This window comes from Lepidochelys olivacea, assembly GCF_965140295.1.
Source record: "Lepidochelys olivacea isolate rLepOli2 genome assembly, chromosome: 3".
Taxonomy (NCBI): domain Eukaryota; kingdom Metazoa; phylum Chordata; order Testudines; family Cheloniidae; genus Lepidochelys; species Lepidochelys olivacea.
In genome coordinates this window covers 89,678,914-89,695,606 of record NC_140413.1, presented here as the reverse complement: position 1 = coordinate 89,695,606, position 16,693 = coordinate 89,678,914, and the positions used below count along the sequence as shown (strand labels likewise).

The 16,693-nt window shown below is 43.0% G+C and overlaps 1 protein-coding gene across 1 annotated transcript in view; it reads left to right on the top strand.

Moving 5' to 3' along the window:
* The window catches only part of FRK (fyn related Src family tyrosine kinase), an 80,345-nt gene that overhangs the window by 39,919 nt on the left and 23,733 nt on the right, over positions 1 to 16,693 (top strand). The window contains exons 3-4 of the mRNA XM_084622049.1: positions 7,756 to 7,919; positions 8,594 to 8,762. Coding sequence (XP_084478175.1) covers positions 7,756 to 7,919; positions 8,594 to 8,762 — 333 coding nt within the window. The remainder of the gene's footprint in view (positions 1 to 7,755; positions 7,920 to 8,593; positions 8,763 to 16,693) is intronic.

Here is a 16,693-nt window from a genome sequence, read left to right as displayed (position 1 = left end):
GTTTTTGAGGTCTGTGCTCTTGCCAAGTTGCTTTTTTATTGTTGTTGGTCTGTATTTGTGAGGCTGTCTTGGTTTAAATTAGAAAGACAATTTTGAGGTCAGAGGTGCGGACTTTTATTTTTCCCAGTGAGTGCTCTCCCACTCCACCCAGAGGCCCCTCCCATGCTCTGCCTCTTCCCACCCCCACTCCGCCCCTCCCCCGAGGCCCCCGCCCACCGCTTGCTGCTCTCTGCCCTCCCCCAAGCTGAGCACCCACTATTTATTTTCTGTGAGTGCTTGAGCCCCAGAACACCCATGGAGTTGGCACCAAAGGCTGAGGTAATATCTTTTATTGGACTAACTTCTGGTGAGAGAGAGACAGGCTTTCAAGTTAACATGGAGCTCTGCTTCAGGTCCTATATTCAGGCACTGTCTTTCTCTTCCATGTCTGTACACAGCCTAACACACTAATACTCAACTCTGGGGCCTTTAAGATGCTCCAGAATACAAATAAATAATTCCTCAAACATGCAGATTCTCCACATGAAAGCAAATTTCATGTAGAGAGAATAGGAAATCAATTAGAGTTTTAAGAGGATGGGCAAAAATACTGTCTTGCTTCCCAGTGCAAGAAAGCATTCTCTGGACCCCCTGAAATAGAGAAATAGAACCATAGAAGTAGGAATGATGTTATTTTTCTGATCTGTGACACAGTCCAGTCCTTGCTTACAGACAGCCCCCCAACCTGAAGCAAATACTCACCAGCAACCACACACCACACAACAAAAACGCTAACCCAGGAACCTATCCTTGCAACAAAGCCTGTTGCCAACTGTGTTCACATATCTATTCAGGGGACACCATCATAGGGCCTAATCACATCAGCCACACTGTCAGAGGCTCGTTCACCTGCACATCTACCAATGTGATATTGGTAGTGCTGAAGAGTGCTGAAGGAATTGGCGGCTGTGATTGCAGAGCCATTGGCCATTATCTTTGAAAACTCGTGGCGAACCGGGGAAGTCCCGGATGACTGGAAAAAGGCTAATGTAGTGCCAATCTTTAAAAAAGGGAAGAAGGAGGATCCTGGGAACTACAGGCCAGTCAGCCTCACCTCAGTCCCTGGAAAAATCATGGAGCAGGTCCTCAAAGAATCAATCCTGAAGCACTTGCATGAGAGGAAAGTGATCAGGAACAGCCAGCATGGATTCACCAAGGGAAGGTCATGCCTGACTAATCTAATTGCCTTTTATGATGAGATTACTGGTTCTGTGGATGAAGGGAAAGCAGTGGATGTATTGTTTCTTGACTTTAGCAAAGCTTTTGACACGGTCTCCCACAGTATTCTTGTCAGCAAGTTAAGGAAGTATGGGCTGGATGAATGCACTATAAGGTGGATAGAAAGCTGGCTAGATTGTCGGGCTCAACGGGTAGTGATCAATGGCTCCATGTCTAGTTGGCAGCCGGTATCAAGTGGAGTGCCCCAGGGGTCGGTCCTGGGGCCGGTTTTGTTCAATATCTTCATAAATGATCTGGAGGATGGTGTGGATTGCACTCTCAGCAAATTTGCGGATGATACTAAACTGGGAGGAGTGGTAGATACGCTGGAGGGGAGGGATAGGATACAGAAGGACCTAGACAAATTGGAGGATTGGGCCAAAAGAAATCTGATGAGGTTCAATAAGGATAAGTGCAGAGTCCTGCACTTAGGACGGAAGAACTCAATGCACAGCTACAGACTAGGGACCGAATGGCTAGGCAGCAGTTCTGCGGAAAAGGACCTAGGGGTGACAGTGGACGAGAAGCTGGATATGAGTCAGCAGTGTGCCCTTGTTGCCAAGAAGGCCAATGGCATTTTGGGATGTATAAGTAGGGGCATAGCGAGCAGATCGAGGGACGTGATCGTTCCCCTCTATTCGACATTGGTGAGGCCTCATCTGGAGTACTGTGTCCAGTTTTGGGCCCCACACTTCAAGAAGGATGTGGATAAATTGGAGAGAGTCCAGCGAAGGGCAACAAAAATGATTAGGGGACTGGAACACATGAGTTATGAGGAGAGGCTGAGGGAGCTGGGATTGTTTAGCCTGCAGAAGAGAAGAATGAGGGGGGATTTGATAGCTGCTTTCAACTACCTGAAAGGGGGTTCCAAAGAGGATGGCTCTAGACTGTTCTCAATGGTAGCAGATGACAGAACGAGGAGTAATGGTCTCAAGTTGCAGTGGGGAGGGTTTAGATTGGATATTAGGAAAAACTTTTTCACTAAGAGGGTGGTGAAACACTGGAATGTGTTACCTAGGGAGGTGGTAGAATCTCCTTCCTTAGAGGTTTTTAAGGTCAGGCTTGACAAAGCCCTGGCTGGGATGATTTAACTGGGAATTGGTCCTGCTTTGAGCAGGGGGTTGGACTAGATGACCTTCTGGGGTCCCTTCCAACCCTGATATTCTATGATTCTATGATTCTATGATATACGCCATCATGTGCCAGGAATGCCCCTCTGCCATGTACACTGGCCAAACAGGACAGTCTCTACGTAAAAGAATAAATGGACACAAATCAGACTCATAACAAGAATTATAACATTCAAAAACCAGTCAGAGAACACTTCAGCCACTCTGGACACTCAATTACAGACCTAAAAGTGGCAATTCTTCAACAAAAAAACTTCAAAAACAGACTCCAACCAGAAACAGCAGAACTGGAATTAATTTGCAAACTGGACACCATTAAATTAGGCTTGCATAAAGACTGGGAGTGGATGAGTCATTACACTAACTAAAAACTATTTCCCCATGCTAATTTTCACCCTACTGTTACTCACACCGTCCTGTCAGCTGTTTGAAATGGGCCATCCTGACTATCACTATACAAGTTTTTTTTCTCCTGCTGATCATAGCCCACTTTAATCGATTGGTCTTGTTAAGAGTTGGTATGGTAACCCCCATTTTTTCATGTTCTCTGTATATATATCTCTCTTGCTACTGTATTTTCCACTGCATGTATCTGATGAAGTGGGCTTTAGCCCATGAAAGCTTATGCTCAAATAAATTTGTTAGTCTCTAAGGTGCCACAAGTACTCGTTCTTTCTGCTGATACAGACTAACATGCCTGCCACCCTGAAACTTGTTTTAAATGTCACCTAACCGCCCTCTGGTGGCAGTTGTTGGCAATCGCATGCGACAATACAAATATGTATTCCTGGGTAAGGAAGTGTGTGGGTGGTGGGGGATATTCTATTCACTTAAAATTGGATTAATGATCAGAAAAACTCCATGGTAAACTAACCTTTTAATTGACAACATTTTGAATTATTCTAACATTTCAGGAACTTATATCAAACATACACACCTGCCTGTGTGTGTATGTATATATAATATAATGACGTTATGATGGTGTGGTATGAAGCAAAGGCTTTATTAGCATGACAAAAGGGGAAATAAGAGACTTGCCAATATTTAGATCTTCAAATTAGAGATAATGAGTCCCATATACTGTACTACAAGTACACACATTAGGAGGGGAGGGGAAAGGGACTGAGTTATATATTAATTTGCTTTCCCAGTTAAACAAAAATAAAAAAATGAGGCTCCACATATCAGCAAGACTACATTAAATAGACATACTTTGGAATTGCAGTTCCTAAAAAGTGTACTGAGCTTACAAACGGTTTTAAACATGGGGGAAAGGGGATCAAAGAACATCTAGAGCTCTTAAACACATTCCTCTCTATCAGATAAGAACACCCACACATCCTCTCCTTCCTTTGGATTTGGCTCACTACCCCATGCTTAGCAAGTGAGGTGCAGGTTATGGTGACCTCTCAGCTGGCACATATTAAGTACAGTTCTGTTTCCCTTTAGTCATATAATAAGGATAACAACGTTTCATTACCCCTTCATTGAAGATTTAAGGCTTTAGTGATCAATAGCTCCATGTCCAGTTGGCAGCTGGTATCAAGCGGAGTGTCTCAAGGGTCAGTCCTGGGGCCGGTTTTGTTCAATACTTCATTAATGATCTGGAGGATGGCATGGATTGCACCCTCACAAGTTTGCAGGTGACACTAAACTGAGAGGAGTGGTAGATACACTGGAGGGTGGGGATAGGATACAGAGGGACCTAGACAAATTAGAGGATTGGGCCAAAAGAAATCTGATGAGGTTCAACAAGGACAAGTGCAGAGTTCTGCACTTAGGACGGAAGAATCCGATGCACTGCTACAGCCTAGGGACCAAATGGGTAGGCAGCAGTTCTGAAGAAAAGGACCTAGGGATTACAGTGGATGAGAAGCTGGATATGAGTCAACAGTGTGCCCTTGTTGCCAAGAAGGCTAACAGCATATTGGGCTGTGTAGATAGGAGCATTGTCAGCAGATCAAGGGACGTGATCATTCCCCTCTATTCAGCACTGGTGAGACCTTATCTGGAGTACTGTGTCCAGTTTTGGGCCCCACACTACAAGAAGGATGTGGAAAAATTGGAAAGAATCCAGCAAAGGGCAACAAAAATGATTAGGGGGCTGGAGCACATGACTTATCGGGAAAAGCTGAGGAAACTGGGATTATTTAGTCTGCAGAAGAGAAGAAGGAGGGGGTATTTGATAGCTGCTTTCAACTACCTGAAAGGGGGTTCCGAAGAGGATGGATCTAGACTGTTCTCAGTGGTAGCAGATGACAGAACAAGGAGTAATGGTCTCAAGTTGGAGGTAATGGTCTCAAGGGGGAGGTTTAGGTTGGATATTAGGAAAAACTTTTTCACTAAGAGGGTGGTGAAGCAATAGAACGGGTTACCCAGGGAGGTGGTGGAATCTCCTTCCTTAGAGGTTTTTAAGGCCTGGCTCGACAAAGCCCTGGCTGGGATGATTTAGTTTGGGTTGGACCTGCTTTGAGCTGGGGGTTGGACTAGATGACCTCCTGAGGTCCCTTCCAACCCTGATATTCTATGATTCTATGAAATGTTAACCCAAAACAGCCAAAATTGATCACATAGGCAAAGTATGTGTGCCTATGCAAATAAGGACTGCCTGTGAGGTCTTTTCCACTAGTTTATCAATAGATGGCAGGAGAGAAATCATTCAGACCCCTGGCTTACATGCAGTGTGTGTTTGCTTTTAAATGTCTGCCATTTGGAAGTGGCTCTTTGGAATGCTGACACTGATTAACTAAATATTAGAAACAGATGAAATTGCTTTGCTGAATTAGACAATCTTTGGTGTCTTTCATGTCTGAAAGGATGGGAAATATAAGCTGCATAGGGAAAAATGTCTTGCTATGTCTATGTGTCAGATCCTATGGGTCAGAATTTTTCCAATCCAGGTGGCTAAAGTTAGGCTCCTAAATCCACATTTAGGCACCTAAATGTAAGGTGCATTATTTTGAGGAGGACTTATGGGTGGTAGGCACCTTTGTGTCAGGTGAGGGTTTCCCAGTGATCGGGAAATGGTCCCAGGTCCCAGCCACAGGCCTCTGCACAAACACCTACTCTCCCTCTGAGGGGGTCACACTTCACACCTGGATCAATCACCACACTTAGCAATAGAATAACGCTTTTATCTAACCCAGCCAAAGCCAGGAGTAGATCCAGGTCAGAATCTCTAGCAGGGGCTACACAAACTCCCTTCCTTCCATCCCCACATGCATGGTTAGATACATAAAGGCTCTGTGATGCACACCACTGCAGTCCGCTCCTTGGGTCACTCCAACTTGTCCATGCAAACTGATGCTGGTGTGAAATGTGAGCTCAGAGTGGTGAGTCTTGTTGTACAGTAGGGTTGCCAGGTGTCCAGTTTTCAACCGAACACTCAGTTGAAAAGGGACCCTCCCCAGCCCGGTGAAAATGAGTGAGTGAGTGAGGGTGGGAGAGAGAGCGAGCGACAGAGGGAGGGGGGAAGATGGAGTGAGCAGGACGGGTCCTCGGAGAAGGGGCAGGACAAGGGTGTTTTGTTTTGTTGGGTCAGAAAGTTGACAACCCTATTGTATATTGTATGGCCTCAGCTCTCCTTTCCAGGCTCCAGTATGTGCATCTGAACAAGCACCAGTACAGCAGCTGGCTGTCCTCCAATCAGCTTCGAGTTCAGACTCTGCCCTGGCTCAGCTGTGCTGCTAGCTACTTCTTCTCTTGCTCCTCTTTCTGTGTTCTCTGTCCAAGTCTTTCCAGGGCTGGTTTTCCATCCTGCCCTCATCTGCTCATTGGCTCAAGCCTTCCCAAGTGGTCCATAATCTTGCTTTGGAGCAGCCAACTGGGTTTGCACAGAGTGTGGGGGAACAGGGGATAGGACGGAGAAAGGAAAGGGCTCTCCCAGTCCTACACCTGCCAGGATGTAAACACACTTGTCCCCAGGTGGAGGGCATACCCCCTGGCTTGGCCACCCTCATCATTGTTGTATCAGCTGGGAAGGGGGACCCTCGATCTTTGAGGACTTCAGGGTGCTTCTGCCTCACTGTGCTTGTCCCCTAGCTCCCACTGTAAAGTAATGTTCAGGTGACTCCTCCCTGCTCTTCTCTTCTCTTGTCTCAGGGCTAGATTTTGGTCCCTCCTGCTTGCCCTGCTCCCATCCTCCTCACTCTGCTCTTCCCCTGCCTCAGGACCAGGATGAGGGACAGGGTGCTTCCAGTGGGGATTCCCCCCCCCCCCATGTGAGCCATCCCAGCAGTGGGAGCCTAATGACTCCTTTCAGCCCTGCCTCCTGGCTACTAGGACTCGGATCTCTTCCCCACACTCTGTTTTGTGGCTCAGGCTGAAAGTGGCAAGGCCTGAACACGTTGCAGTGAACCAGCTTCTCCACTGTATCTGCTGACTCTGCTCTAATCTTGTATTTGGGCCATTTGGGGTATGGGATCCCACAGATGATGGGACCCAGGCTGTGTTCAGTTTGGAGCACCTCTGCTGACTGAACAAGACCAGATTGCCCAGCACTCATGGGCTGGCACCAGCATGTCTGTCAGAACTCTGTTTCTGTCTGTCTTGGGCTTGCAACGTACTAACAGCTGTGATCTGGTTTACCTCACAGAAGTGTTGGTGATGCTCATGAACCCAATCTGAGGCCCCCCCAGACTGTGGCTCCCTGGGATCCCATGGCCATGTCTGTGGGCAGCCAGTGATGCCTCCCAAACATCAGGAAATAGGGGGTGTACTACATGGAGGTGTGCACCATGTTGTTATACACATAGGTCACCTGCAACAAGTAGGAAGGCCAGTCTCTTTGCCACATTTCTGCCAAGGTCCTGAGCTCTGCTAGCAGCGTCTGGTTGCCTTGCTTGCAGGGGGCTTTGTATTTTGGGTGGTAGGCTGTCATCCTTAGCTTGTGGCTGCCATACAGAGAGCACAGTTCCCTAAACATCTGTTACTTGAAGAGCATGCCTTGGTCTGTGATCACCGCAGAAGGGTTGCCATAGGGCTGGGCAAAATAGTGCCAGAAGGCTTCTGTGGTTGCTCTGGCCATGATCTCCCTGAGGGGTATGGTGACCAGGAATATGGCATAATGATCCACCATGGTGAGGAAGTCAGATGCACTGCTCCGGCTTGGCTCTGCCTTCATGTGGTCCAGTGCTAACAATTCCAAGGGCACGTGGGTCTCCATCGGCTGGAGCGGGGCCCTATCCCCCACCTCTGGAAGAGGCACCTGTGGGACTTATGGGTGTTAGGCACTTTTGCAAATTATGTCCTTAAATACATTTAGGAACCTGACTTGGGTTACTCTGTTTTTAAAATGTTGGCCATAAGCTATATTGTACTATTGTCTATATTTAGTAGCTGGGAGCTCATATCTCAATTTATTTTTTAGTCTTTGATGGAGCAGTTGTGAAACACTACAGGATCCGACAGGAGGCTGAAGAGGGCTTTTTTCTTAGCAAAAAGAATATTTTTAAAACACTGATTGCTTTTGTTGACCACTACACCAATAACAGCGATGGCCTCTGTGTAAAGCTCGGGAAGCCCTGTATAAAGGTAAAGTTAATTTTATATTGTCAAAATATATATTTTCAAACTAAGCTGCTGGTTATCAGATGCTAGGTTGCAAAATGATGACCTGATTCTTTGATGAAGTTGCGTGGACAGCAGAACAGTTTCATTCTTGGAGCTGACACATTCATAATAAAATACCCTGACATTTTGAACAAATAATTGTGTGGCTGCAGGAAAAGAATGTGCCAACTTGTGATTTATGAATAGTTCTGTATATTGAGATAAAATCACCAAGTTCATAACTCTAGATGTCTATAAGTATTACTGAGACAGAACCATCAGGTTCATGCTGGCAATATTTCATTGTTCGAAAAAGCTTGCAAGGGGGAGTTGATTTTTTTAAAATGTAGAGGCTCTTTGACTAGTTGTAGCATTTTCAAGACTTACACAATATCAGGTAACTGCTGCTCTTTCATTTAAAAGTTTTATTTGAAGCTCAACTAACTTTTTTGTAATAAGAGGTACCCAAGATGTGGATTTGTAGTTGTTTTTTATGTTCTCTTTTGAGTTTTTCCTTACAGAACACACAGATGATAAAGATAACTTTATTCCTCCTAGCTGCAACTTTAACTGACATTTTTAAGCAAAGATTTATTATACACACTGCTGAACAAATAGCAAAATATCTAATGTTTGTGTTTGGTTCTTTACACCAGAAAAAAGTTCCTGCTCCTTTCGATTTGTCATACAAAACTGCAGACCAGTGGGAGATAGACCGAAATTCTCTGAAACTGTTGAAAAAATTAGGTTCTGGTCAATTTGGTGAGGTGTGGGAAGGTCTCTGGAATAATACTACACCAGTGGCAATCAAAACATTAAAACCAGGTATGTCACACATCACTTTGAATTGCTAATTTTGTCAGGCCTCAGCAAGAGCCCACTTTCATGTTTTGTAAATACTCTTTATCAGAAAATCAGGCTATCTAATCATCTTCAAAGATAGGCATATTCTGGATTGAGTTTGCTCTTTTGAGATCCTTAAAGATTCTGTGGCACTTTGTACTAAGATTTTATATCCTGCTTACCTAAACTCCCACTGCTCTTTCATTTGTTCTTTGTTCTTCAGTTTCACACACACAACACAAGCTCCCTGCCCCATCATATAATGTTGCTGGCACAGAATGGCTGACATTCTAGAGGTAGCTGCATTTCATCAGTAGGTGAAGTGATCATTTTATCTATAAACTGTAGGCTGTAAAAATCCTTCTGGTGGATAGGTGCTATATTGCTATGAAGTTTTATTGTTATAGAATCTGTATTTGTATAAATCTCTCTGTTGTTATTAAGAGCAGTAATACAGAGTAAAATACTCTAAATAGCGATTGGAAATGTGCTAACATTTTGCATATTTATGACATACTCTACTAATTGCTGATGTTTATCTACTGTATATCCTTGTGTGAATAATGTGGCATCTGTTTGACTTTTTCTTTACTTTTAAAATTAATTTTAAGTATCCTTTGCATTGTAAAACAACATCTACCAGCAGATGGCACAAATCACATTGATAACAAAACCAAGCATAGTTGATATAAACATTTAAAAAAAAAAGAGAGAGATCATAATACATTTTCTTTCATTCACAAAGCATTTGTGAGGTTCTAATGGCTCTGATTCAGGAAAGTCCCACTGAGGGACTTAAGATTTTAGGGTGTGTGGGATATCTGTCCTCATTATTTTTCACTTTTTTTTGTTTTTTTTGGAATGGCGACATACAATTTCTTCCCTATTCTTCAAGTGCACATAATCAGTAGGCTCCTGATGATGCATCCTGGCCTCTCTGATTATTTTACAAGTATGATCCGTTATCAGGACCTTTTGCATTGTGAACCCAGGATCATTAGAAGACAACTTACAAAACAAAACTGAAAAAAAAGCTTAGAGCCCCAAATGTGTGTTATTCACCTGAAAGGACTTCATTGGGGTTTGAGAAGAGGATGGTGTCATGTTACCTTCTCTCCCCTTTAACAGATTTTGGGCCATTTTAACAGATATTCCACTTCCCTCGCTACCCTGCATTTAACAGCAGAATGCATAATGTGGCCCCTATATTTGATTTTTCTACTATATTAACTCAATATTTCATCTCTTTGTTGTCTTTGGTAATGCTGGAAGCCATCCATTTTACATAGACAAAAATTAAGGTACAGCGAGAGTAAGACTAATCTCTTTCTCTGTCTTTTCATTAAAGTGACCAGTGATCTTGAATGCCCTAACTGAATGCCCAAGCTCAAAGGTGCTCAGCATCCCCAGTCCCATGATGGGAATGTCAGTGCTCAGCACCTTTGAAAATCAGGTGGAAGGTATTTTAAGTTGAACACCCAAAATCAATGGCCACTTCAGGCATCCAAAATTAGCACCTTTTAAAAAACATTTTGACCTTCCTCTCTCTCTGCTTCAGTCTCGCCCCCTGTAAAATGGGAGTACTGTTTTCCAACCTATATAAAGTGTGCTGAAATCTGCATATTAATGATGCATTATATATTATTCACTTCTCCATGAAACAAGCTTCCCTTTTAATACTGGAATCAGAACTGATAGAGCAACATAGAAACACATCGCCCCCCCTAGTCCTAACTAAACTCTCCCTACTAATTTGTTAAAAGCTATCAGGAACGATAGGTCATTCAGTTATTTGTTTGGCTGATACCACTTTTGGTACCACTTAAATTGTACAACAAAGAAGGTGAGAGGCCAGATAATCAGCCCTTATTCCTTTCTGAAAGAGATTGGTTTTCACATGTTCAGCCACACTACTCCTTTCCACTGAGATCAATCCCTTGACTATTGATCAGTTCGTCAATCCTAGCTACATCCCCACAGTTGTCACTGGAAAGCTTGAGAAACACAGCACAGTATTACCCCATTATCACAAGGGAAGAAAATGAGGAAGGGATTTCTGCTTCAGTTTTTATGTTTATGATTGGTTCCTAATCATAGGAAAGGGCTGTGGAGATTGGTTAAACATTTGCAGCTTCACATTGGTGATTCATCAATCCCAGAAGCCACTTATTGCTACATAGATAATAAGGCAATAAAAGATGATCGCATAAATAAACTGCAGTAGATTTGTTAGATAAAATTGAAAATTTTACACTGTAGTTAGCAAAGAACTGTAGTTTATGTTGCAACTCTGGCAACTCTCCCAGACTGCTGCGCTGGGCATCACAAAATGGGGAAGAGATGGCCAGCCCTCTGTGGAGATAGAGGTGGTTAGGGACTATTTAGAAAAGCTGGACGTGCACAAGTCCATGGGGCCGGATGAGTTGCATCCGAGAGTGCTGAAGGAACTGGCGGCTGTGATTGCAGAGCCATTGGCCATTATCTTTGAAAACTCGTGGCGAACGGGGGAAGTCCCGGATGACTGGAAAAAGGCTAATGTAGTGCCAATCTTTAAAAAAGGGAAGAAGGAGGATCCTGGGAACTACAGGCCAGTCAGCCTCACCTCAGTCCCTGGAAAAATCATGGAGCAGGTCCTCAAAGAATCAATCCTGAAGCACTTGCATGAGAGGAAAGTGATCAGGAGCAGCCAGCATGGATTCACCAAGGGAAGGTCATGCCTGACAAATCTAATCGCCTTTTATGATGAGATTACTGGTTCTGTGGATGAAGGGAAAGCAGTGGATGTATTGTTTCTTGACTTTAGCAAAGCATTTGACACGGTCTCCCACAGTATTCTTGTCAGCAAGTTAAGGAAGTATGGGCTGGATGAATGCACTACAAGGTGGGTAGAAAGCTGGCTAGATTGTCGGGCTCAACGGGTAGTGATCAATGGCTCCATATCTAGTTGGCAGCCGGTATCAAGTGGAGTGCCCCAGGGGTCGGTCCTGGGGCCGGTTTTGTTCAATATCTTCATAAATGATCTGGAGGATGGTGTGGATTGCACTCTCAGCAAATTTGCGGATGATACTAAACTGGGAGGAGTGGTAGATACGCTGGAGGGGAGGGATAGGATACAGAAGGACCTAGACAAATTGGAGGATTGGGCCAAAAGAAATCTGATGAGGTTCAATAAGGATAAGTGCAGGGTCCTGCACTTAGGACAGAAGAACCCAATGCACAGCTACAGACTAGGGACCGAATGGCTATGCAGCAGTTCTGCAGAAAAGGACTTAGGGGTGACAGTGGACGAGAAGCTGGATATGAGTCAGCAGTGTGCCCTTGTTGCCAAGAAGGCCAATGGCATTTTGGGATGTATAAGTAGGGGCATAGCGAGCAGATCGAGGGACGTGATCGTTCCCCTCTATTCGACATTGGTGAGGCCTCATCTGGAGTACAGTGTCCAGTTTTGGGCCCCACACTTCATGAAGGATGTGGATAAACTGGAGAGAGTCCAGTGAAGGGCAACAAAAATGATTAGGGGACTGGAACACTTGAGTTATGAGGAGAGGCTGAGGGAGCTGGGATTGTTTAGCCTGCAGAAGAGAAGAATGAGGGGGGATTTGATAGCTGCTTTCAACTACCTGAAAGGGGGTTCCAAAGAGGATGGCTCTAGACTGTTCTCAATGGTAGCAGATGACAGAACGAGGAGTAATGGTCTCAAGTTGCAGTGGGGGAGGTTTAGATTGGATATTAGGAAAAACTTTTTCACTAAGAGGGTGGTGAAACACTGGAATGCGTTACCTAGGGAGGTGGTAGAATCTCCTTCCTTAGAGGTTTTTAAGGTCAGGCTTGACAAAGCCCTGGCTGGGATGGTTTAACTGGGAATTGGTCCTGCTTTGAGCAGGGGGTTGGACTAGATGACCTTCAGGGGTCCCTTCCAACCCTGATATTCTATGATTCTATGATTCTATGATAATAGAAGCATAGCAGTGTGGAGTGGTGGAAGACTTTACCTCTGATATTTAAAATTAGATTGGACAAAGCCATAGCTAATATATTATAGATATTGTTCTGCTCTGGCTCAGGAAATGGGTGACATGGTTTAATTCATCTTCTCCATCTCTGTTTTCTATGGTGTGGTCCAGCTCTTGTTTAAGTCAATGGAAGGAGTGGGTTTGGGCCCTGTGATTCTATTATTGATATACCTTATAAAATATCACAGTATTCTACAGTAAAGACAAAGTATTGTGATAACAAGATGCTGTGTTCAGAACACTACAGCAGATTTTTCTTTGGGCAGGTCTTCACTACCAGATGGATCGGCGGGTAGTGATCGATCTATTGGGGATCAATTTATCGCATCTTGTCTAGACGAGATAAATCGATCCCCGAATGCGCTCCCCATCGACTCCGGAACTCCAGCTCGTGAGAGGCAGAAGCGGAGTCGATGGGGAAGCGGCAGCGGTCAACTCTCCACCGTCCTCACAGCCAGGTAAGTCGACCGAAGATACACTGACTTCAGCTACACTATTTGCGTAGCTGAAGTTGTGTATCTTAGGTCAACCCTCACCCCCAGTGTAGACTAGGGCTAAGAGATTAACTTTTTTTGTAAAAATGTCCTACCCCCATTCTGAAACCTCCATATTTTAATGTCCTAGCACATTGGGTTTCCAAAACTTACTTTCATAATTTCAGCAATCTCCATCAGATATATTGATTTAAACAATTTAAAATACCCTAATCAAAATGATAAAAGCTTAGTTTGGTATTAATAAAAATGTAACAGAAGCCAGATGTGGTAATTTACTTCATCTTAATATAAAGGCAATTGGGGAATGGCCTCTGTAGTTCATGAGTTTTGACATTAAGTTTGTTATATTCTGGGACACATACTGATTCTTCACACTTAGAATACAGAGATATAATGGTCTTCATAGACATATAGAAAAAAAAGCCAGAATTGACCATTATGTTATCTGGTATTTCCTCTTATATATCACAGGCCATTAAACTTCACCTAGTTAGCCCTGTATTGAGCCCAATGACTTGTCGTTGACTAAAGCATAACTTTCAGAAAGGCATCCAGTCATGATGAAAGCATGAAATGCTGAAAGCATCAAATGATGGTGAATCCACCATTTCTCTTGGTAGTTTGTTCCAACCGTTATTCATCTTCACTGTTAAAAATGTGTGCCTAATTACTAATTTGAATGTGTCTGCCTTCTATTTCTAACCATTGGTATACTTTTCTCTACTCCACTTTCACACCCAATACTTACTCCATGTGAAGGTGCTTATACACTAATCAAGTCACCTCTCAATCTTTTTTTGATAAACTAAGTAGATTAAATTCTTTAAGTGTCTTACTGTAAGGCATTTTCTCCATCTCTCAAATCACTCTTGGGACTCTTTTCTATGTGTACTACATTTTTTCAACAATTCTTTTAAAAAATCCTTTTAAAATGTTTCCATTGCTGGAAGACCTCCCAGCTCCAGGAAAATCTAATTCCCAGAATGCTGCAGGAAGTGGTACTGGTGAATCTTTCCCTAAGCCAATTTCCTAACATGGTGTGAACAAACATTGAGATACTGGAGGTGTTGTTTTTAGGGCGGATGGGCGCGGGGAGTATAAAGCTGATGTCCTGTACAAAATCAGTGGGTAGTTAGATTATCACAACCTAAATTCTCCCTGCAATTTCAGTTGAATGCCTTATTCTTCCTCACTTCCTATCAAACTGTTGTCTACTATTGTACATTATTAAAACATAGCTGCATGCCACGCAGATGGGCTAGGTTTCAGTGATGAAGGAGGTGGTTTCAGAATATTTAATGTGTACAATAATGCAGGATGAAAGGTGATATGTAAATGTAAGACATTATTATCTTTGTGTTATAATGATTATTATTCCTGGTACTTGTAAACTACCAGTCGAGCACCAAACTGAGTTTATGCCAAGCTTCATTATTCAGCATTCCTTACAGGTCAGAAATATGACATTAATTATTGTGCAACTCCTTAGTTCTGAGTTAAAATGAAATAGGCCTGGGATTAAACAGACCGGTGTATGTACTAAAAATAGACCAGCCTTAAAATGATTGTTAATGTCTATATAACATTTAAAAGTGAGAAAAAAAGGCAATTGTAAAAATAGAGAAAGTAGAGGCCATTAAGCATGGTATATGCAAATAAAAAGAATTTAGGGGTGGAGTCAAATAAATACATTTTAAATCATCTCTTTTATAAATTGTCTTTTTACATAATAAATTATTCAGAAGGATGTATATTTTTACATGTCTATAAAGCACTTACACACTTTATATAAATCATAAATAAGAACAAGATGTTTGCATATGCAAGTGGCGCACATATACAAATCTGATGCCATAGAAAATTTGGGGTAAGAGTTCCAAAAGCACCCCTTGACTTACAGTTAGACTTAGGCTCCTAAGTCACTTTTGAAAATTTTACCCTAGGCCCCCTAGTATGAATGGAACTGTGTTGGGTATAGGAATGCAGTAACATGTCACAGATCTAGTCATGCTCCTCCTGCTGGATACTCAGACTATGATGAAGAGATCCAAACATTGAATCCCATGTGCTGTAGCTTGCTGGAGCTATGCAGAGTTTAGGTGCTGTGCCTGGCTTTGGGCCTCTAGGAACTCAATCCAGTACAGACCCTGTGTCTGAAACCTATCTTGGCAGTGGGGCCCCATGTGCCATTTTCCACAAGCCTCCCCGGTGACTCCTGCATATTCCACAGAATGCCATCAAAGGTCTGAGCCTTCTGGATTACAGTTTACCTCTTCAGGGGTACATAACAGTGAAAACAAACAGACAAACTATGCACAGGATTCTAAAACACAATTACTCTTTACTTAACAGCACGAGCTATACAGAAATCTAGACAAAATAATAAACACACCTGTATACACTTTCTCTGCCTCAGTTTCCTCACCACTCTGTAGTTTTTTGGGCTTGGGCAGAATCCTCTGGGGTATCTGGGATCCTTCCCTTGCAGCTCAGAGTTTCTCATCAGAGTCATGGAGCCTTCTCTAGTGCAGCTAGATTTTCTGACCATGTCTGGTACTGCTGTTACACCAGAGCTCCCTTCTACGAAAGCACGCCTGTTCTCTTCCTCTCTCCTGCCCAAAGCTTCCTCTGTCTATGAAAAGCCTTTCCCCTTCTTCCTCCTTGCTTTGCCACCTCTGTCCTTTTTTCTTGTTTCAGAATTTTTCACTCCCCCCCATCATGCAGACAAATTGGAGCAACTAGCTTCAGCTCCTTAGCATACCCATTGTTTGATCAGAGTACAGTAGTTAAGGTTTCAGAATCACCCATTGTCCTTGGTTTGGTAGGCACATGCTGTACCCTGTGCCAGCAGGTGGTCAATTCAACTTCCATATAGCAGAACTCTTGGATACAATAATTTCATAATTATAACTTTGTAACATCAGCCAGAATTAATAAATTGTACAGACAAAAAGCTATCATAGAATAAAAGACAAAGAAGTGACAGTGTCTCCAGAGGGAATGGGGGAGGAGTTAAAGGTGATCGTTCAGCACTGCATGTTGTATTATTAGGAGGATCAGAAGATGAATCCATATGGATTCTGAATCAGTTTTTCCTGACCATTTGAAAACTGATTTCTGATCCTGCCAATGGTGGATTATGGAGCCCTTCAAAATGTCAAGATGATTTGTCTATAGTCTTTACATTTACACAGGGTTTCCATTAACTTCACTGAGAGAGTCAGAAGATTCCTATTTAAACAGGAGGCTTTTGATTAAAGTAATACAGAGGCTTGTGAAACATCTTTAATATATTTTATGAATTCATCATTATTTGAAATTATTTTATTTGGTGCCAGCCTCATTTGTGAAGATAGCATAAACTGTCATGTCATTTTTCACAACTGTTTATACACTGCTTTGA